The sequence below is a fragment of the Ctenopharyngodon idella genome, chromosome 8 (genome assembly GCF_019924925.1).
Source record: "Ctenopharyngodon idella isolate HZGC_01 chromosome 8, HZGC01, whole genome shotgun sequence".
Classification (NCBI taxonomy): domain Eukaryota; kingdom Metazoa; phylum Chordata; class Actinopteri; order Cypriniformes; family Xenocyprididae; genus Ctenopharyngodon; species Ctenopharyngodon idella.
In genome coordinates this window covers 17,111,414-17,132,403 of record NC_067227.1, presented here as the reverse complement: position 1 = coordinate 17,132,403, position 20,990 = coordinate 17,111,414, and the positions used below count along the sequence as shown (strand labels likewise).

At 36.2% G+C, this 20,990-nt stretch overlaps 1 protein-coding gene across 4 annotated transcripts in view; it reads left to right on the top strand.

Moving 5' to 3' along the window:
• Positions 1–20,990, top strand: part of kcnq2a (potassium voltage-gated channel, KQT-like subfamily, member 2a) — a 33,974-nt gene that overhangs the window by 5,473 nt on the left and 7,511 nt on the right. The window contains exons 2-14 of one of the 4 annotated variants that reach the window (XM_051902085.1): positions 5,343–5,433; positions 6,115–6,241; positions 6,938–7,113; positions 8,435–8,563; positions 8,881–8,991; positions 9,095–9,190; positions 9,507–9,601; positions 9,832–9,894; positions 11,156–11,185; positions 11,792–11,845; positions 14,194–14,390; positions 15,466–15,513; positions 19,737–19,754. In XM_051902085.1, coding sequence (XP_051758045.1) covers positions 5,343–5,433; positions 6,115–6,241; positions 6,938–7,113; positions 8,435–8,563; positions 8,881–8,991; positions 9,095–9,190; positions 9,507–9,601; positions 9,832–9,894; positions 11,156–11,185; positions 11,792–11,845; positions 14,194–14,390; positions 15,466–15,513; positions 19,737–19,754 — 1,235 coding nt within the window. The remainder of the gene's footprint in view (positions 1–5,342; positions 5,434–6,114; positions 6,242–6,937; positions 7,114–8,434; positions 8,564–8,880; positions 8,992–9,094; positions 9,191–9,506; positions 9,602–9,831; positions 9,895–11,155; positions 11,186–11,791; positions 11,846–14,193; positions 14,391–15,465; positions 15,514–19,736; positions 19,755–20,990) is intronic. The other 3 variants (XM_051902086.1, XM_051902087.1, XM_051902088.1) reach the window with 3 other exon arrangements.

The following is a 20,990-nucleotide window of genomic DNA, read 5'->3' as shown; positions in this document are numbered from 1 at the left end:
AGTCTATACTTCCTGTAAATATTGAAGGAGTGGATACTGAAATTATGAAATCTTACAGATATCTGGGGAGTCTATTTAAATAGCAAGTTGGACTGGTGTGATCACATGAATTACTTGTACAAAAAGGGCCAGAGTCGTATTCACTTGTTGAGACGTTTGAGGTCTTTTGGGGTGAGTTGAATATTGTTAAGGACTTTTTATGACACTGTAGTGGCATCTGTAATCTTTTATGCTGTGGTTTGCTGGAGTGGAGGGATTTCTGTGAAGGACAAAAACAGACTTGACAAACTGATTAGGAAGGCAAGCTCAGTTATAGGCTGTTCTTTGCCCTTGGTTGATGAAATTGTGCAAGTAAGGATGGTAGGGAAATTGTCTTCCATCATGAAGTGGAAATCTCACCCCCTCCATGATACAGTGCGTGCTATGTGCAGTTCATTTAGCAACAGACTTACTTATCTATCCACGTTGCTCAAAGGAGCGTTGCAGAAGGTTTTTTTCTTCCAACTGCCGTGAGATTATTTAATTAATTGTAATCATGACTTGTGTCTGATATGTTGTGTTTGGTGGGTGTTTTGGGGGGTAGTTTTATTTTTAATTTAATGTATTTATTGTATTTATTTATAGTATGTTGCTGCTGCTGTGACAAGTGAATTTCCACTTTGGGTATTAATAAAGTTATCAATCAGTCAGTCAATCAATTCATTCAAACTCAGGGCCAATGACTAAACAATGTCTCTGTCTCGTAAAGTGAAATTCTCCACTGAAATGAAAAAGGAGAAGTAAAGCTTTGTTAAAAATGTTTCACCTGAGATATATATATATGTGTGTGTGTGTATAATGTAATTTATTCCTAAGATAGCAAATCTGAATTTTGAGCAGCCATTACTCCAGATCTTTCAGAAACCGTTCTATTGTACTGTTTTGCTGCTCAAGAAACATTTATTATCAGTGTTGAAAACAGTTGCTGCTTAATAGTTTTGTGGAAATTAGGATTGATAAATAGAAAGATTAAAGGGGGCCTATTATGCCCTTTTTTACAAAAAATAATATATATAATGTAATATAAGTCTCAGGTGTCCCCAGAATGTGTCTTTGAAGTTTCAGCTCAAAATACCCCACAGGTAATTTATTGTACCATGTTGTAAACACTCATTTTTGAGTGAAAGGAAAAACATGCTGCATTTGTGCATATATCTTTAAATGCAAATGAGCTGCTGCCCCCTAACCTGCTTTCCAGAAGAGGGCAGAGCCTTTACAGCAGATACTCTGCCAAAAACAAAAACATCTGTTTGGTTTTGATTATCACCTAATCTATGTCACACTCATGTGACATTGCAGTTCTTAATCATGAAAGTTTATTATCTGCATGCGTTTTAAAGCCATATCAGTTTAAACTTCTGATATATGGGTTTTCATCCAAAGCACGCACATAGAAAGCTGCCTGTCAGATGCCGCGTCCTGTGAGTATTAGAATAAGTTCTCTTTCACGTCTCATTGTGCTTAAACTATCATATACACATAAGGTTATGTCAAAAACACAGAAAGTTCACATAAATACAGTTGGTTATGTCTGTGAACGTAAACAGCAAGTAAAGAAATTGCATGTGTATATTAGATCTGTGTATTAAAGTGACAGCAGTGTAATATACAGTAACTACTGCTATATATGCTGTTAATATGAATCAAACAACAAAAGAAAAACAGTAAATCACTCACTGCACTTGATTGAATAATTTAGTAGCTTTAAAGGGGGGGTATCACACACAGTTTCTGCCAATCTCATGTTAATCTTGAGTACCTATAGACTAGTAGTGCATCCTTCATATCTCCAAAAAGTCTTTAGTTTTATCATATTTATAAAAGATACATATGCTGTACCGAGTCTTTCCGAAAACAGCCGAGCGCCTGGAGGTGTGCCGTGTGAGCGGAGCTAAAGAGTGACGAGCATGCGCAGCTTTTGCGTAGTGATCGTCTGCAAGCTATCAATGGTCAGCTAAACAAATGTATTTAAACACACACAATACACCATCGCATTATCCCTGCATAACTTTTGAATCAACATAATGTATATAGCGTATAGTGAATGATGAATAATGAATTTATGAATTCACTACATTTGTGTTGTTTACATTATATGCACTTAGGCGCCTATTGCCAACAAAACAGACATTTGAAGCAGTTTTACTCACCACCTGCGGTTTCGACTCATGACCGGGATCACTACTGCTGTGACCGCTCCATCTTTCAGTTATAAACGATCTGTAAATCCAGCGTAGAGCGTGGGCCTTGTTTATGAAACCGTAAGCGCCGATCCTGAGGGCTCGAGCAGCCACGGAAAACACAAGATATTCTCCATTCATTTTAACCAATAAAAAAGTGATTGCAACTATCAGTTTCTATGGTGATTTTTAATAACAAATATCGAGAGCGCATCAATGTAATGCGTGAGCACAAAACTCTCAGCTCCACTGAACACTGGGTTCTTTGGGAAGCAAGGTTATCTTTCCCTCACAACCAAAAACACACTTCTTTGGTGACATTGTTGATTTCCTGAAGTCCCCTGACCTGTGCAGCGCTGCCGACGACTTCCGTAAAGCCGAACGCGTGTTGATGGTGGTGCTCTTGCTCTCTGCTCTGGTCAACGTGTGCGCACGCTCTTCCGGGAGAAGTGCCCGTACAAGGAATTCTGACCTTTTTGATGTCACACAGGCACGTACTAGAAAAAAGACCGCGAAGTTCATGTGACGTCACTTGCTTAGAAACTGAAAACGGCTCATTCAGAGACACTGCTTATGATTTATGGGGATTAAAAAAAAGGAGTGGGTGGATTTTTACCATTATAGGATGGTTGTGTACACACACATTTATGTTCAAACACCATGTAAAAGTGAATTTTGCATAATAGGTCCCCTTTAAAAGAACAGTGTTTATTTAAAATGTTTTGGGTTTTTTGTAACAATGTTGCTATCACTTTTTAATGCATCCTTGCTGAATCAGTTTCTTTTTTTTTTTTTAAACAACATACAACACTTATAAAAAAAATCTTACTGACCCCAAAAGATATTATTTGAATTTACTGCAAGTACTATTCTTTGAGTTATTCAACATTTGCTGAAGAACTGTTGATTTAAACGCCTTCAGTGGAACTGCAAATCATAAACACATCTCTTGTCTTAAAATGTATAGTCAGTTTCAGGTATTCTCAGTAGCTACTTCTGCAGTATTTTAAAAATTATTGTTTTAGATCAAATAATCTCATAATAATCTCTCTTTACGCATTGCCTATAATGAGAGCTCATGATTCAGGAAGCTTCTGCAGTGCACAGCAGAAATAGGGTTTAGGAAAGTGCACTGTGGTGGTTTTTGTTATTATTATTTAGTTTTTTTGGGAGAAAATACAATCAAAAGGAGAACTTTAGTCCCGTTGTCACCCTCATCATCACCTCATCTTCTTAGGTGCATCTGGATGTGTTTTTTCCCATTTATTGAAGACATTGCACTAGTCATTCAAGTGCTTTCATTGATTGTGTGATGCTTGAGATTCCCTGACATTTAACTTTATCACACAGTGCCACATCTCACAAATCACTGTTTGTTGCTGATATAATGATATGAATCAATCAGGGCAAAACCACTGCAGTAAAATGTTTTCGAAGTCTCCAGGTACCTATGGATATCAGTTCAGAGTATTGTCTATTTCAGGCACCCCCAAAGTTTTATGTCAATGTTTTTATCTGTCATATTTTCTCTCACTCTACATGGGTGCGAGGCCCAGTGAGGTTTTATGCTAACGAGACTTTCAGCTATTTTAGTCTCATTTCATCTCACTCTCTCTCTCTCTCTCTCTCTCTCTCTCTCTCTCTTTCTCTCTCTCGCTCTCTCTTCAGGGATTTATCTCTGAGTTTAACTACAGAGTGTCAGGAACTCTCCAAGGAATCTTGACTCTCTCAAGCCAGTATTTTTCCTCATAGATCACGAAAACAGTGATAGGCCCAAGAGGGCCCAATTCCAATTAAGTGGCTAAACTCAGTGTCCTTCATGAATATACATCTACTGCTCTGTCCAAAACAAATTAAAAGTAGGGTAGGCAATTTCGGAGAGGCTAGCAATAGCAAGCTAGCTTTGAATGCATGAGATCCCACCCTCCCTTCAGAGTGGGGAGCCATGCTTCCTTCAAAACACATGAATGCACACAGCAGAGTCTGCAAAGCGTCACGAGACTAGAGACAGGATTAAATTACCTTGTCTCTCAAAGCACACATAACATTACAATAATAATGAATACAAACAACTTACAGAGCTCTTACTTGTACCACCTGACTGCTGCAAATTCATTTTGACGTTGATATTGTTGACATAGAAACACATAAATCCAGGTAGAACGTCACCAGTTGCCATGTCGCAATTACGGTTATGACACGGCATAAACACAGTATAAGCTTGTTGTTTTGGTTCAAGAGGGACTGTGAGGGGCGGCTGCTGCTTGTTTGCAGCACTCAGTGACTGTCTACAACCAAAGTCCCTTTCAAGGAAAGTCTGTTCAATTGACAGCCATATTTGCAACACCTCCGGGTAGCTATTTCAGGCATCCAAGACCAAGTCCTTTGTATTTAAATGGGGGAATCCTGAAATCTCAAAAACTGCTTGGCGAACTCACAATTAAATTACATATTTCAAATCAGCAACAAAATCAAAATCTGTTGTTTCATATGCTCAAATAGCATTAGAAAAGATTTCCAATGCGCATGTGCAGTCCTAAGCACGAGTCTCAGGTTTCTATGGGAACCGGTGCCTTTAATAGCAGCTGCAGTGACACAATGACTTTATCAATCAGCGATTGGCTCTTTTACTTAGAAGTCGAGACGTATTCCGCCATATTGCATGTTGCAGTTTCTCCCATTCATAACTAATAGGAGTGAACCGTCTTTCTATATCTATAGTCTTTGCTACAACTCTGCATAGCCTCATTGAACGCACATGACATGTGATGTCTGCGTGAGCAGGGTGCGTGGAGGTATGGAAATACATATGCTGACAGGCAGGTAAGACATCCTGTCATTGCATTCGAACCGAACTTTTTTGGTCCTGAGACTTCCACAGAAGATATATGTTGTAATATTTACACCACTTCTGTTATTGATTGCTATCAGGATAGTAAGAGAGTTTCAACCAGTATAACAAAAAGTGTTTATAAAACAAATAGCCTACCCTACCTTTAATTTCAATTAATAACTTCTAATACTGAAACCTATTAGTTGGAGCTTATTCAGACATTTTTTGATATCTCATGTGAATTCCCAGCATTCCATTAAGGTATGATTGACCTCTGTCCTGTCTTGCAGATTTCTGCTGGTGTTTTCCTGCCTGGTTCTGTCAGTGTTTGCAACGATCAAAGAATTCAAGAAAAGCTCTGAGAGTGCCTTATACATCCTGGTTTGTATCTGATCCTCATTTAACATGATTGACAAGAGGAAGCTGTTTCATGGTAGTGATGCTCTCGGGTTTTTATATCAAACACTTCAGACTTGCGTGTGCACATCTGTAGATCTCAGTAGATCCTGTTCCACATTCTAACAGAATGTGACAAGTAGGACGTTATCCAGCGCTGATGTGGATTGCTGTGAACATGACACTTTATAGATCTGTTTGGGTCAGTGTAACATTAGCCATCAAGCACTCACATAGTGCTCTTTTAATGTATAGAAGCTTGGACATTGCTATGTTGTGTGTATTTTTGATGCATAACTATTGTACTACTTCAGCTCTTTATAATAATAAGTATTATTGCTAGTTGGTTTGTTACGTTTTGTTATATTTATTTGTTAATAAGATGCTTATATTATATTTAAGTTTTAAAATTTCTGTCAAATGTCAAATTGAAAACTACAGTTTGTTTAAAGGGCTTCAGCAGTTTTTTTGTTGTTGTATTCGAAACAATTCTGCTCTTGCCATGAAAATATATTAAATTAAATAAGCTTAGATTAAACTTTTAAAATTCCTTGTCAAGTTACTATATTATATCATATCATATCATAGGCCATTATATTAAATTATAAATATAACAGCACAAATACATATGTCAACATGTGGATAAAGTGTTTGCTGTCTGTCTAGGAAATTGTGACAATCGTGGTGTTTGGCGTGGAATATATTGTGCGTATCTGGGCAGCCGGGTGCTGCTGTCGCTACAGAGGATGGAGAGGAAGGCTGAGATTTGCACGCAAACCCTTCTGTATCATCGGTTAGAAAATCATCTTCCTATTTTTGTCTGTTCTGATTTTCTTTCCTTCTCTCTCTCTCTCTCTCTTGCTATTCTTTCTGCTTAAGAGACAATAAAATCTGCTTTGCCAACTTTTTTCTGGGGCAGTAAATGAGCAAAGGGGTTGGCACTCTCTGAATTACAACACTTGATATGCTGGATGCCAGTGCTACAGCAGAATAATGTGAACTCCATTAGTGCATTTGAAAGAATAAATAATGCCAGTAAATATGAAACTGATCCTAGTCACATTATGGGAATAATTTACCGAAAATGTACAATTCTTTCAGTATTTAATCACCCTGATGTCGAACACAAATCATAACATTCTTCAACAAGATATTATGTATTACATAATAATATAATATATAATATCTTTTGTTCTATTAAAAAAAGAAAGTTATGAGGGTGAGTAAATGTTGACAGAATAATAATATATGGGTGAACTATGCCTTTAAGAAGCAGTTTGATTGGAAAGCCTATTATCTATTTGAATATCTGTTTGATTTTTGCAGCATCTGCAAAGACAAAGCCCAATTGTACCGTCATCATGTTAGAGAGTATATATGAAGGATAAGAAGGAAGAGATCATTAAAACATTTCCTTTCTAATGTCTTAATGGGTGACAGTCATCTTGGGGATTTCATCTCATAACTAATGGACACTGTTGTTCTGCAGATATCATGGTCCTTTTTGCCTCGGTGTCTGTGCTGGCCGCTGGCTCACAGGGGAATGTTTTTGCCACCTCCGCCATTCGGAGTCTGAGGTTTCTTCAGATCCTTCGAATGCTGCGTATGGACCGCCGCGGTGGCACATGGAAGCTCTTGGGATCTGTGGTGTACGCACACAGCAAGGTGACCAGTGATGTGCTTATTTTCTTATAAAAGAATACGGTAGATTTTTCTGTCCACACTGAAAGCGGAAATCCTGTGCACATCCTGCAGCACAATCACTGTATCACATTGTGCCTGGTTAGGACAAAGTGTGAAACACCAGCTCATTTGTGTGTATGTATAGACAAATGTTTGTGTTTACATATAAAACTGTACTCATTGAACACAGAAATTGCAAAAGTTCACATTAAGTAGGTTACTGAGTGAGCATATTTCCACCAGTCTGCCATTTGGGTCAGTGGGCAGCAAATTCATTATTATTCATTAGTTTCTATTACTGGAGAAACTATCACTCCATTTAGTCTGCAGCTATTAAAACTATTCAGTGGCTTTAAGCACCCCGTGAAATGATTTAAAAATAAATTTCTTTCCTGTATTGAGAGATTTGCTTTTGAATAGGATATTTGGACAGGACATATTTAAAATAGTCTTTTAGTTTACATCATAAACATGGCTGCTTCTTGCGTTATCATTCTAGAGAGCATTTTATTTAGCGAAAACTTAGTATATGCCACTGAAAACTGATAAGAAGAAAAAGATTATGAATTCATATTTGCTACTTTTTATTATTATTGTCAACTTTTAGAGACATATATACTACCGCTCAAAGGTTTGGGGTCAGTAAGAATTTTTTAAAGAAAATAATACTTTTATTCAGCAAGAATGAATTAAATTGATGAAAGGTGACAGTAAATACATTCATAATGTTAAATAAATGCTATTTTTCCAAATAAATGTTTTTAAACTCTCTATTCAGCAAAGAATCCTGAAAAAAATTTAGCATGGTTTCCACAAAAATATTCAACATTTCAACATTGATTTTTTCACATTAATAATAATAAATGTTTCTTGAGCAGCAAATCCGCATGTTAGAATGATTTCTGAAGGAACATGTGACACTGAAGACTGAATTAAAGAAGACTGCTGAAAATTCAGCTTTGCAATCACAAAAATAAATTACATTTTAAATTATATACTAAATATTTTATATTTTTAATGTATTTTTGATCAAATAAATGCAGCGTTGCTGAGCATGGCTTTTTTCAGAAACATTTAAAAATCTTAACAACTCCAAAATTTTGAAAGTGTACATGGTCTCAAATTACAAGACATGGGCTAAAAGCCATAGATTTATTCTTTCTGTTTTATGGAGATATGGAGCAGTTTGAAAAATGTCTGTAATCTGAAATGGCATTGCATCAAGTTGGCATGTTTTATATTGGTTAGGAGTGTATTACATCACATTCTTAATTTTTGTAACATTTTCAATCCCTAAATGTAGGAACTCATTACGGCGTGGTATATTGGATTCCTTTGTCTTATCCTGGCATCTTTCTTGGTGTACTCAGTGGAGAAGGATGACAACGCAGAGATGTTCGAGACCTACGCAGACGCCCTCTGGTGGGGGCTGGTAGGTGCAACAGCTTCATCCAAGCCCATAGTGGCCTGCTGACTCAATCTAATCAGATTAAAAGAGATGATATGACACACTGAAACAAGATGCTGTTCTAAGATCCTTTTCACAAATGGACTTATGCCATAAAAGAACTCCTCTTAGGCTCCTTTGGTAGTTCATTTCACTCCAAATTGACTCATTGCAGACATTCCTCTATAAACTGGTCTCAAGGACACAACAGGATCCCAACCTGTGATTGAACCTATAACCTCTAGCATATACTCACAGACTAAAAATGCCATTTTTAAGAAAAAAACATTTCTATTCTTTAGATCACTCTTACAACTATCGGCTACGGGGACAAGTATCCTGTCACATGGAATGGGCGTCTGATTGCTGCCACCTTCAGTTTGATCGGGGTAGCTTTTTTCGCTCTTCCTGCGGTGAGTTAAAACTGAAATTACATGTTGAACATCTCTAGTACCTGACTTGATATATGGCTCACAGACACTATATGGCTTTTCTGCACTCTTTTCTCTGTTGCAGGGTATCCTGGGCTCAGGTTTTGCTCTGAAGGTTCAAGAGCAGCACAGGCAGAAACATTTTGAGAAGCGTCGTAACCCTGCCGCAGGTCTTATCCAGGTCAGACCCATAACTCTACTGTAATTCATACGACACATTTTGAGGAAATCAACATTTGTAGGCCTTGTATAACTATGGAAGTGTGCTTAATAATAACTTACAGTGTGACTACTAATATCATATTTACAGTAGTTGATGTTAACTTTACTATGTTAAAAACTGAGGATCATCTTTCTACTTTCAGTCTCATCTGGTTGATCTATGCTGCTTTTGATTTAGATGGCTAGAAATGTTGGTGGTTACTGTGTACAGTAATGTATAACTATAAAAGTCATTTGCAACCTTAGAAGTTTATTTCAAGAATTTCCCCCATCAGGCTGCTTGGAGATTTTATGCCACAAACCTTGCACGGACAGACCTAGTGTCCACATGGGACTTTTATGAGCAGACTGTGTCAGTCCCAATGTACAGGTAGTCAATCATCTTGCCGCTCTGTAGACCATTGTAACTGAAGATATTTTTATTTGTTTGGTAATAGTATTGTATGCTGTTTTTCAGTTTACAGTATATTAATACTTAATTGTGCTTTTGGATATTTTTCCAACTTGTTTTAATGGAAAAAAACATTATCTTAAGCAGTTATTGTGGTTTGATATACTGTTGTTTAAAAAGTCTATTCTCTGTTCTACTTCTACTTAAAGACTCATCCCTCCTGTAAATCAGCTGGACATTTTAAGAAGCTTGAAAGGAAAATCTGGTTTCAGGTCTGGTCATTTTTCTAAAGGACATTTTTTTGTCTGACCATATTATTATTATTTTTTTTTACCTGGAAATAAATGAAAAGTTTTAGGATTTTTTAACTTTTACAACAAAGAAAAGTTATTGACATATAATGCACAAGAAATATTTCAGATTCAGCACTATTTCTAGGTCACTAATCAAGTAAATATGGTGATCATGTGACTCTTTGTACAGACGGCTTCTATTTAAGCTCAAGATGCTCTTTGAGAGTTTACGTGGCTGAAGTGCTGATAATTTTAATTCAAATTGTTATGCTTGCTGATAATATAATTTGTAAATCTTGTAAAAAGAATGGAAGAATTTTCACTTGTGACACTCTCAGATTTTTGGCCTATTTGTGAATGTTATTCTTGTTTAAAATATTTGATCATAGCATTGCCTGCTTTAAAGGATTAGTTCACTTTCAAATGAAAATTACCCCAATCTTTACTCACCGTCAAGCCATCCTAGGTGTATATGACTTTCTTCTTTCTGATGAACATAATTGGAGATATATTAATAAATATCCTGACACGTCCAAGCTTTATAATGGCAGTGAACAGGACCAATGAGTATGAGCAGAAGAAAGTGCTTCTATCCACATCTATCCATCATAAATGTATACTTCACACGGCTCTGGGGGGTTAATAAAGGCCTTCTGAAGCAAAGCAATGCATTTGTGTAAAAAAAAAAAATCCAGTAAAAGTATGAAGTAAAATATCTAGCTTCCGTTAGACCGCCTTCCGTATTCAACATATGAAGAAAGTGTAAAACTCTTGCAGTTCAAAACGCTTACGCTACGTCCTACGCATTCCCATATTCAACTTACAGAAAAAACTTAACTGACGTGACGCCAGTTACGTTTTTTTGTAAGTTGAATAAGGAAGCTAGATCTTTTACTTCATAACTTGTTAAATATGGATTTTTTTTGTTATTACACAAACGCATTGAATCGCACACCCGAAGCCTAGTGGAGTACACGTTTATGATGGATAGATGTTGATGGAAGCACTTTCTTCAGCTCATACTTGTTGGTATTGCTCACTGCCATTATAAAGCTCGGATGCGTCAGGATATTTATTAATATATCTCCGATTGTGTTCATCCGAAAGAAGAAAGTCATATACACCTAGGATAGCTTGAGGGTGAATAAAGCTTGGGGTAATTTTCATTTGAAAGTGAACTAATCCTTTAAAGTCATGTCTTAATTGCTTTCAACATCATGTTCTTCTCTTTTTTTTAAAGGAAGGATTCCCAGCTAGAAGTCACTCCAAGGTTTGTTGTCAAGGATTTTCCCATATATACTTGACTATTCCCAAATCACCTCTATCAAAAAACTCATTCAAAACACCTATTCTTTAGAATCATAGTCTCAGAGCACCGTCTTCTTCCTTCAAATGAGAAAACAACTCATATTTCTGTGTTTTGAAGTCATTTGAAATCACAAATGTTATCCAAAGACAACCTGGTTGCACTTTATACTACAGAATTTTCAAGTGGTATTTACAGGGAGATGAATTAGTCAATATCATACTGACACAGCATAATCAGCACAGTTCAAAGATACTGTATTAATGGTAATACATCTTATTAAAGAAAACACACTTGAGGATTTTTTTGTGTGTGTGATTTTTCTACCCTGTAAAAGACCTGCTCTTGTAATTCTGTAAAATCAAGTGCAACGTGTGTCATCAAACAAACATATTCCTTCATTTCATTCAGTGTAAGAACACCTAGCTCAAACTCTGTTGGCTGTTTTTGGGGGTTTAGGGGGTAATTCATCTCATTTTAGGTCCCACACTTGAACATGGCCTAAACCAATTTTGACCACTGCTTGTATAATCTTTTCTCTCTCATGAACCACTCCAACCACATTCGCAGTAGTGAGATTTCACACAAAGACACCCTGTGTGGGTGCTGCCCAAGAAGCAATAGGTACCGTTGCACAAAGATACTAACATCTGCACGCCCAGATCTCTCTCCAGCATTTGGATTTGTCTCTTTCCTTTCCAATTTTGATTTTTCCCCCTGATTTCTAAATGTATTCCTTCAGTGTGTACCATCATCAGCTCAAGTGAAATATTTCAACATTTTTTTGAGACATACATCATAGTGCACATTCGTATCGGTGTTGATGTATTTTAATCTCCTGTCAGCTCAGGTGGGATGAGAAATGTTCTGCTCTCCAGCATCTATAAATGTTGTCTTGTTCAAACCAGGAAGAGCAGACATTTGTTTAGCTTTGTGAGAGATTTTTGCTTGCAGATCAACTTCCCCACTTAGCACCTGGAAGCACTTCCCATCGCTTTTTACCTCAGTCCCACGAGACCACCCTCCTCTGCAAGCTGCCTTGAGTTTTTTTGGGGTCTCTCATTTTTTTATTTATTGATTTGGCTGCTTTTTTAAAGTTGTATAACATAACGGTTGTGTATTTTTCAGCATGCCCGAAAACATGCATGTGTTTCATTGCTTTGTTGTTCAAAGTATCCGCTGTGGCATCATGTGGGTCTGCTGCATCCAGAAGTTGTGGATTGCATTGCATGACTGAGAAGCACCATTATCCATTTCTTTGCCCATGTAAGTCTGATCTTTATTAAAATAGAAGAATGCAGAAATGACACACTCAGTGTTTGCTAAGGAAAATGTGTTTTAATGTACAATGTTGTGAAATTACTTAAGTATCTAATATTTACATGTTTCAGTCATTTTATAAATTAGCAACTGTAATTTTTAAGCACTTATCAGATTAATTCAGTGTTTTGTTTTTTTCCCTTTCGGTTGCTTTAGCTAAACATTTCTATAGCAAGCTTGCATATCAGTAAATATGTAACTGTGTTGTTCTTTTAAGAAATGAAATAGTTGAAATATGCAAACAAGCAAATGATATATCAAAAAACAGTAATGAGCTATCTATAAAAATAAAATAAAAGAAACATGTTTTTTAGCTGTTTCACCATTTATATATGATTAAAAATGATTTATATTTGATCACAAAAGAAATCTTTTATTGCACCGCAAAAAAATATTTTCTTTAAGGTGCACTTAGTTTTTTTTTTTTTTTTTGCTGGCCAATGTAGATTTATACTGACGTGAATGTAGTATCATGCAAAAGCAAATACATACTGTATATATTTGTATATAATATAATGTTAAAATGTTTTAAGATATTAAGATTTGTCTTCAGAAATATATATCTCTAAATATATATTTTTTACATCATTAGCACCAGAAGTTTTTTTTTGTATTGTTTTATGCATAAATCTTTAAAGTCCCCCTGCAGTCAATAATATTATCTCTTAAAACCCATCTTTGATATTTAAAATGACAAAAAAAAAAATTTTTCCTATGAAAATAATTTCTTTGTGCCTTAAAATAGCTTTAATATAACTCTACATCCTTGCTTCATTAAGTATACGCGGATCCAAATATGCAAATTAGCCCCGCCTCCACTCAAACACAAAATTTAGGATGCCTGATCCACTCAGTGAACAGTAGTAAACGCTGCACAATTGCAAGTGGATATACTGATTTAATTCAGCCATATATGTTTGTACCAGAAACTGATTCGGAAGTGGAAGAGCAAATTTTACAGGATCATCTACAAGTCAATGTATCAGAATGGTAATGCATTTTATGTATCGCTCGCTACAACGTCAGACACATAACGGTAATTGATATGATCAGCCTTCAGAAACAGTTAATATGCTACACAAACCATGTTCCTTAGAAACAGTTTGAACATCATAGAAAGTCAGTGGAGAAAAGCCCCACCCTGCACGTTGACGGGATTGGTTACATGTTTGTGACCGAAGGAAACAGGCGGTTTAAAACCGTGTTTTTGAGACTGTCTTTGGTATACTACAGTTTTAAGGAGAATCAGCAATGGCGCTGACTGCTGAATTTGCACATGGTTTGTCTTAAAGCACATTAAAAACACCACATAGACATATAAACAACATTAAAAACTTGATTTTCACCACAGGGGGTCTTTAAATAAAAAAAAAGTGAGTTTTATTCCTAAAACAAAAATGTCAGTGAGAGTTAGAAATTTTAGAAAATATATACTGGAAAATACAAAAATAGAGAATGAAGAAAATTACTTTTTTTGCATTGTATGGTCATTGATGTAAAATACTGTTTATTTTCTCTCTATCTCTGGATGGTTTCAGGAATTATTTCTGTCCAACACTAAAACAGATACTTATAAATGTGCGCTCAGGATGATTTGTCTGTTTCCTTTGCTTTTTTTTTGTCTTCTGTGCTTCATTGTGCCTGCTGTGCAGTCGTAAGCTCAGCTTAAAAGAGAAAGGCAGTCCCTCTAAGAGCACCGGGGGAAAGGAAGCCAAGACCCCCAATAAGGCAGAGGACGGAGTCAAAGAGAATCCAAGCAAAGTGACCAAGAGCTTGAGCTTCACAGAGCGGAACAAAGCAAAACACGCTTTCAGAATAAAAGATGGAGCTTCTCGGCAGAACTCTGAAGGTCAGAGAATGTTATTATGTGCACACACACAGGAATATTGAGATTTTCACTGTTATACACTGCAAGATATGTGCTGCTTCCGAATTCTTGCATTCACCCGCATACTGTATGCACTCACTTACAATACTAACTTTGCATAGCTTCCTTTTTCTTCCTTTGATGCTGAAGTTTAAGCATCAGAGTGGGGATAGGATAGTTTTTAATTCCCTGGCACAGAAACAGATGCCACTCCAGATTGCTTAATGTGTCGTAGCAGAAAAGATGGTGTCAGTGACACTCCATTCATTAGAATTTATAAGACAGCAGGTGTGTGTTTCTATTTAAAGAAACAGCCCGCCAGAAAGACTGATCTGTATTTCGTAAGGTTCATAGTTTCAGTCCAATTGCTGAAAACCATGAAAGTGGCTTAATGTTTCAAAACATATTGTTTGAGTCCACAGAGAATTGCAGTGGAACATTGTACTCTTGTCTAAAGATGTTTGTTGATTTGTGGCTTTTCAGTTGCAGTAACTATGGTTTGCATCTTTTCTTTTATAAATACATTAATAGGAGCAGGTTTATCTGCCATTTAGATGCTTGATCCCCACAAAATATTTTATATATGGTGAAAATGCTATAGGGGGGATTTCACTAAGAATGAATTGCCTCTGCTGATAGTGTGTTTATTTGCACATGCTACTGTATTTGTATTGTTTAGTGTCCGATTCACTACAGGAACTATGCAAATCAGATTTCATGCTAAATTAATTTTTCACAGGAGCAATTTCTGATTTACGAAGGAGTATGTTTACCGTGGCAAGAATGACGATTAAACTGGATTATGGGTGGTTAGTGAATGAGACGTAGTTTTTTGTATTGAAATACTGCTCTTTAAAGTGGCACAGTGGATTAGTCGGTTTTTAGTGAATTAGTGAAAGTGAAACGTTGTGTTTCTCTCAATCATCTGTTTTTTGCTCTTGGCATGACTCTGCAGTGCTCAACTTCAAAATATATATAAATGGATCCATTTTATGTATTTCACTTCCTGCACACTCATCAGTTTCTCTCTCATTTCTCTCCACTGGAAAAAATAAAGTGCTGATTGAGTTGCAAGATGAGGACTTCGCCATGAAGAGTTCTCCAGGTTAGGCCACGATCCAGAAATATGATCCAAAAAGCACAGAAATGACAGAGCAGTTTCTCTCAGAAGTAGACTGTATTCAGTCAGAATCTCTAAGCGTGATGCAGCCATCACTGCTCTCGCAAAGGCCACCTGGCAGAAATGACAAGATATTACAACAGCATCACAGCTGAGTGAATTCATATAAATAATGTAGCATTGTCACAACAGCATAAGCAATACGAGAAACAGATTTCACTTCCAGTATCATACCATTTTTGGCACTTTCCATGAATATGGTATAAAATAGGTCAAATTAAATATTCTTGTTCTGTTCAAATTCTATAAGGTTTTGCAAATTGAGATCTTTCTAAATACAATTTAAAATTCTGATATGTGTGCTTTTGTTGTTTACTAAAAATAAATAGTAGAAATTAAACTAAAACGGAGTGTCTATTTACACTGAGTGCAAATAGCGTCCCGTTGTTGGCGTTGATGTCCCTTGTTTACACTAGCGCCGTCTAGTTGGGCCACTCAAGTTTTAAAAACAATGCCTGGAATTCATTGTATTCAGTGGCACAGCAGTAGTAAGTAAGCCTCGCAAACCTGGCTTTTAACATGATTGACGTGGGTTCGAATCCGCCTTTTGCTGAGCTCGCATTTATTATCAATTTTAAACCACGACTGTTTAATAATATTAAAAGTGTTTATTGGGTAGGGTTAGGGGTAGGTGTAGGGAGGGCTTTTATTCTCCCAAGGCAGCATCCATTTAATAATTTTAATAAATACCACCCGAATTCCGGAAAAGTTGGGACATTTTTTAAATTTTAATAAAATGAAAACTAAATGACTTTTAAATCACATGAGCCAACATTTTATTCACAATAGAACATAGATAACATAACAAATGTTTTATGCACAAAATGAGCTCATTTCAAATTTGATGCCTGCTACGACAAAGCCATGCTGTTGTAATAGCTGCAGTATGTGATTTTACATTGTCCTGCTGAAATACACAAGGCTTTCCCTGAAATAGACGTCGTCTGGAAACCTTTATATACCTTTCAGCATTCATAGTGGCATTCATAACTGGGACGCCATGTCATCCGGACTAAAGAGGACAAGGACAACCCAAGTTGTTATCAGCGCTCAGTTCAGAAGCCTGCATCTCTGATGGTATGGGGTTGCATGAGTGCGTGTGGCATGGGCAGCTTACACATCTGGAAAGGCACCATCAATGCTGAAAGGTATATCCAAGTTCTAGAACAACATATGCTCCCATCCAGACGTCGTCTCTTTCAGGGAAGACCTTGCATTTTCCAACATGACAATGCCAGACCACATACTGCATCAATTACAACATCATGGCTGTGTAGAAGAAGGATCCGGGTACTGAAATGGCCAGCCTGCAGTCCAGATCTTTCACCCATAGAAAACATTTGGCGCATCATAAAGAGGAAGATGCGACAAAGAAGACCTAAGACAGTTGAGCAACTAGAAGCCTGTATTAGACAAGAATGGGACAACATTCCTATTCCTAAACTTGAGCAACTTGTCTCCTCAGTCCCCAGACGTTTGCAGACTGTTATAAAAAGAAGAGGGGATGCCACACAGTGGTAAACATGGCCTTGTCCCAACTTTTTTGAGATGTGTTGATGCCATGAAATTTAAAATCAACTTATTTTTCCCTTAAAATGATAAATTTTCTCAGTTTAAACATTTGATATGTCATCTATGTTGTATTCTGAATAAAATATTGAAATTAGAAACTTCCACATCATTGCATTCCTTTTTTATTCACAATTTGTACAGTGTCCCAACGTTTTTGGAATCGGGTTTGTAACTTAATTAGTTGCTAGATGTTCTCTCAGCTGAATTTTTTCAAAATGTCTTGCTTTTTCAACCATTTGTTGCCCCCGTGCCAACTTTTTTGAGACCTGTAGCAGGCATTACATTTGAAATGAGCTCATTTAGTGGATAAAAGTGTAAAATTTCTCCATTTAAACATGTTAAGTTATCTATGTTCTATTGTGTAAAAGAAAGAACTGATACTTTTACATGGTGTAAATAGAATCGATTGCTATTTTCACCTAGTGTAAAAAGGATATCACTAAGAAAATGCTGCTATTGACACTTAGTGTAAATAGAATATATTGCTATTTTCAGTTAGTGTAAATAGCATCTATCACTAAGAAAATATGCTATTTTCACTTAGTGTAAATTACGGAGCCCCGCACATGACATGCAAGAAAAAAAATTAAATCGTGCGCACGATTTACTAATTCATTCCCTCGATTTACTAAATCGTGCACACGATTTACTAATTCGTTAGCTCGATTTACTAAATCGTGCGCACGTTTTAGTAAATCGAGGGAATGAAATCTAAATCATGTGCACTTTTTAGTAAATCGAGGGAACGAAATCTAAATCATGTGCACTTTTTAGTAAATCGAGGAAACAAATTAATAAATCATGCGCACGATTTAGCCTACTATTTTTTTCCTGCATGTCATGTCCGGGGCTCCGTAGTAAATAGCATCTATCGCTAAGAAAATATGCTATTTTCACTTAGTGTAAATAGCATCTTTCGCAAATAGCCAAAATAAAAATAGAAAACATTAAAAAAATAGTAATAAGTATGCCAGAATGAGCAACTGGGCTCAATAACAGAATTGCAAATGTAGCTTAAATTTACATATTTTATTAATATATTTTTCATTGAATTAAAGAAAAACTAAAGAATTAAACGATTTTCTTTATCATTAACTTAATTTTATCAGTTGTTATGGAACATGGGTTTAATGGTTGAGCGTGAAGTCTAAAATTGAGAAAAACATGAATAATTCTTCCCACCATGCTGTAGAAATGGTTTATATATTATTTCTTCGATGACCTAATTTTAAGAAATGTTACTTTTTATGTTATGGAGGGAATAGAGAGAAATATTATGGGTTTATTGCAGTCACTTTTAAAATTAGTAATAATTTAAAATTAATTAATAATTTAAAATAACAACAATGCATTGAACAGATTTCTTCAAAATTGTGACATTTTTGAGATGATTTAATTGTAACATTTACTGGTCAAAATGGCTTTTAAAGGGTTAGTTCACCCAAAAATGAAAATTCTGTCATTTATTACTCACGCTCATGCCGTTCCACACCCGTAAGACCTTCGTTAATCTTCGGAACACAAATTGAGATATTTTTTATTAAATCCGATGGCTCAGTGAGGCCTGCATAGGGAACAATGACATTTCCTCTCTCAAGATTCATAAAAGTGCTAAAAACATATTTAAATCAGTTCATGTGAGTACAGTAGTTCAATATTAATATTATAAAGTGACGAGAATATTTTTGGTGCGCCAAAAAAAACAAAATAATGAATTATTTAGTGATGGCCGATTTCAAAACACTGCTTCAGGAAGCTTCGGAGCATAATGAATCAGCGTGCCGAATCAGCGGTTCGGAGCACCAAAGTCACGTGATTTCAGCAGTTTGGCGGTTTGACAAACGATCCGAATCATGATTCGATACGCTGATTCATTACGCTCCGAATCTTCCTAAAGCAGTGTTTTGAAATCGGTCATCACTAAATAAGTCGTTATTTTATTTTTTTTGGCGCACCAAAAATATTCTCGTTGCTTTATAATATTAATATTGAACCACTGTACTCACATGAACTGATTTAAATATGTTTATAGTACCTTTATGGAAATGTCATTGCTCCCTATGCAGGCCTCACGGAGCCATCGAATTTAAACAAAAATATCTTAATTTGTGTTCCGAAGATCAACGAAGGTCTTACGGGTGTAAAACGGCACGAGGGTGAGTAATTAATGACAGAATTTTCATTTTTGGGTGAACTAACCCTTTAAGGGAGGCATACAGACAGGTAATATATTTAAAACAAGCTACTTTTAACACTACGGTCATTTTGTTACATAATAGTTCCTCTAACATATCTAATAGTCCTCACAACAAAAACATGACATCTGTGCTTTAAGAAAAGTTGTGAGACATCTGTACCGTTTTCATGGAAATTGCCTTATAATGAGGTGTAAGAAAATCTTTCCCAATCATAATGTAGCAAAAGCCTAATATAAGCAACACCATGTGTTATACAGTTGCATGATTTAAGTCATTGTCATCTTTGAACATCTCTCTCTCTCATTTCTCTTTCTTTCTCTATTTCTTTCTCTCTCTATCTTTCACATTTGATCTCTTTTTCTCTTCACATTTTGGCAGCGATTGAGGGCTTAATCAGTAAGACAAATTATGTTGTCTGGGGCTGCATCTCTTTAGCACTATTCAAAGAAAACAATCTCAACACCAGTCTGCTAAAGAAACACTATGCATGTTTTAAAAATGGCTCCTTAATTACCGAGCTGCTGCATATCTTCACAGATTTGCCCATCATCCAACACTCTCTGTCATGAACGCTTGGCTGAATGTTTCATCTCACTTGAAGCATCACGCAAAATATTAATTTCTCCTCTGATGCTTGGATAGTTTTTACAGCAGCTATATTAGCCGTATCTGTCATCCATATGACAGTGAAGTGCAATAGCAGAGCAAAGCAAATGATACAATTTGTCTCATGCTCATCCCATGACAGAATGTGTTCCATGAAGGTGTTAATGAAACACTTTGCACTTTCCATCAAGTACTTTGCACTAACCTGCATGAAGAAAATTCTCAGCTTATTAAAGGAAACAAGTTTGTTTCCAGAAATCTGTCATGTGCAGTTTCGACAATTTGGTTATGTCATTTGAATAGGATGCGCTTTTTCGGCTGTCACATCCTCATTCATATGGCATAAGGATGACACATGTAGTACTAATACTTTTTTGTCCTAGCTTTACATGTTAAACTGTTTTTCATAGGGGGTTAAAATTTGCCAGATTGCTAGATTTTGTTAGGTGCACAAAAGTTTCTCTCACATGTGCTATCGTGCTAAATGCTCAGACTAGCAGGTTCTGGTAAGTGCTTTATGCATGAGTAACACTATTGTTTCAGCTCCAAATGCACATAGAAACATAAAAGCATGTCTGAAGCTTCTGTCAAAAAAGACTAATGCTGACAAAGTGATCCTGAGATTAGGAGGGTTTCACAGGCGCAGAAATTTGAACGTGCTCAACTGTACTTTGTCAGTTTTTTTCTGCTGAGCACTTCTGAAGTGTGGAATAAATTAATTATGATTTTAAAAATCTCACTGGTCATATACAGTAGCATTTACTTTTTTCCAAAGTGTGTAGTAAATACTTTGGTCTAATGATTTAAAGGGTTAGTTCACCCAAAAATGAAAATTCTGACATTAATTACTCGCCCTCATGTCGTTCCACACCTGTAAGACCTTCGTTCATCTTCAGAACACAAATTAAGATATTTTTGATGAAATTTGAGAGCTGTCTGACTCCTCAAACAAAACAAAAATTACGAATTTATTCAACAATATCTTGTCAGTTCTCCTACCGATTCATTATTGGCCGCATGCGTCGT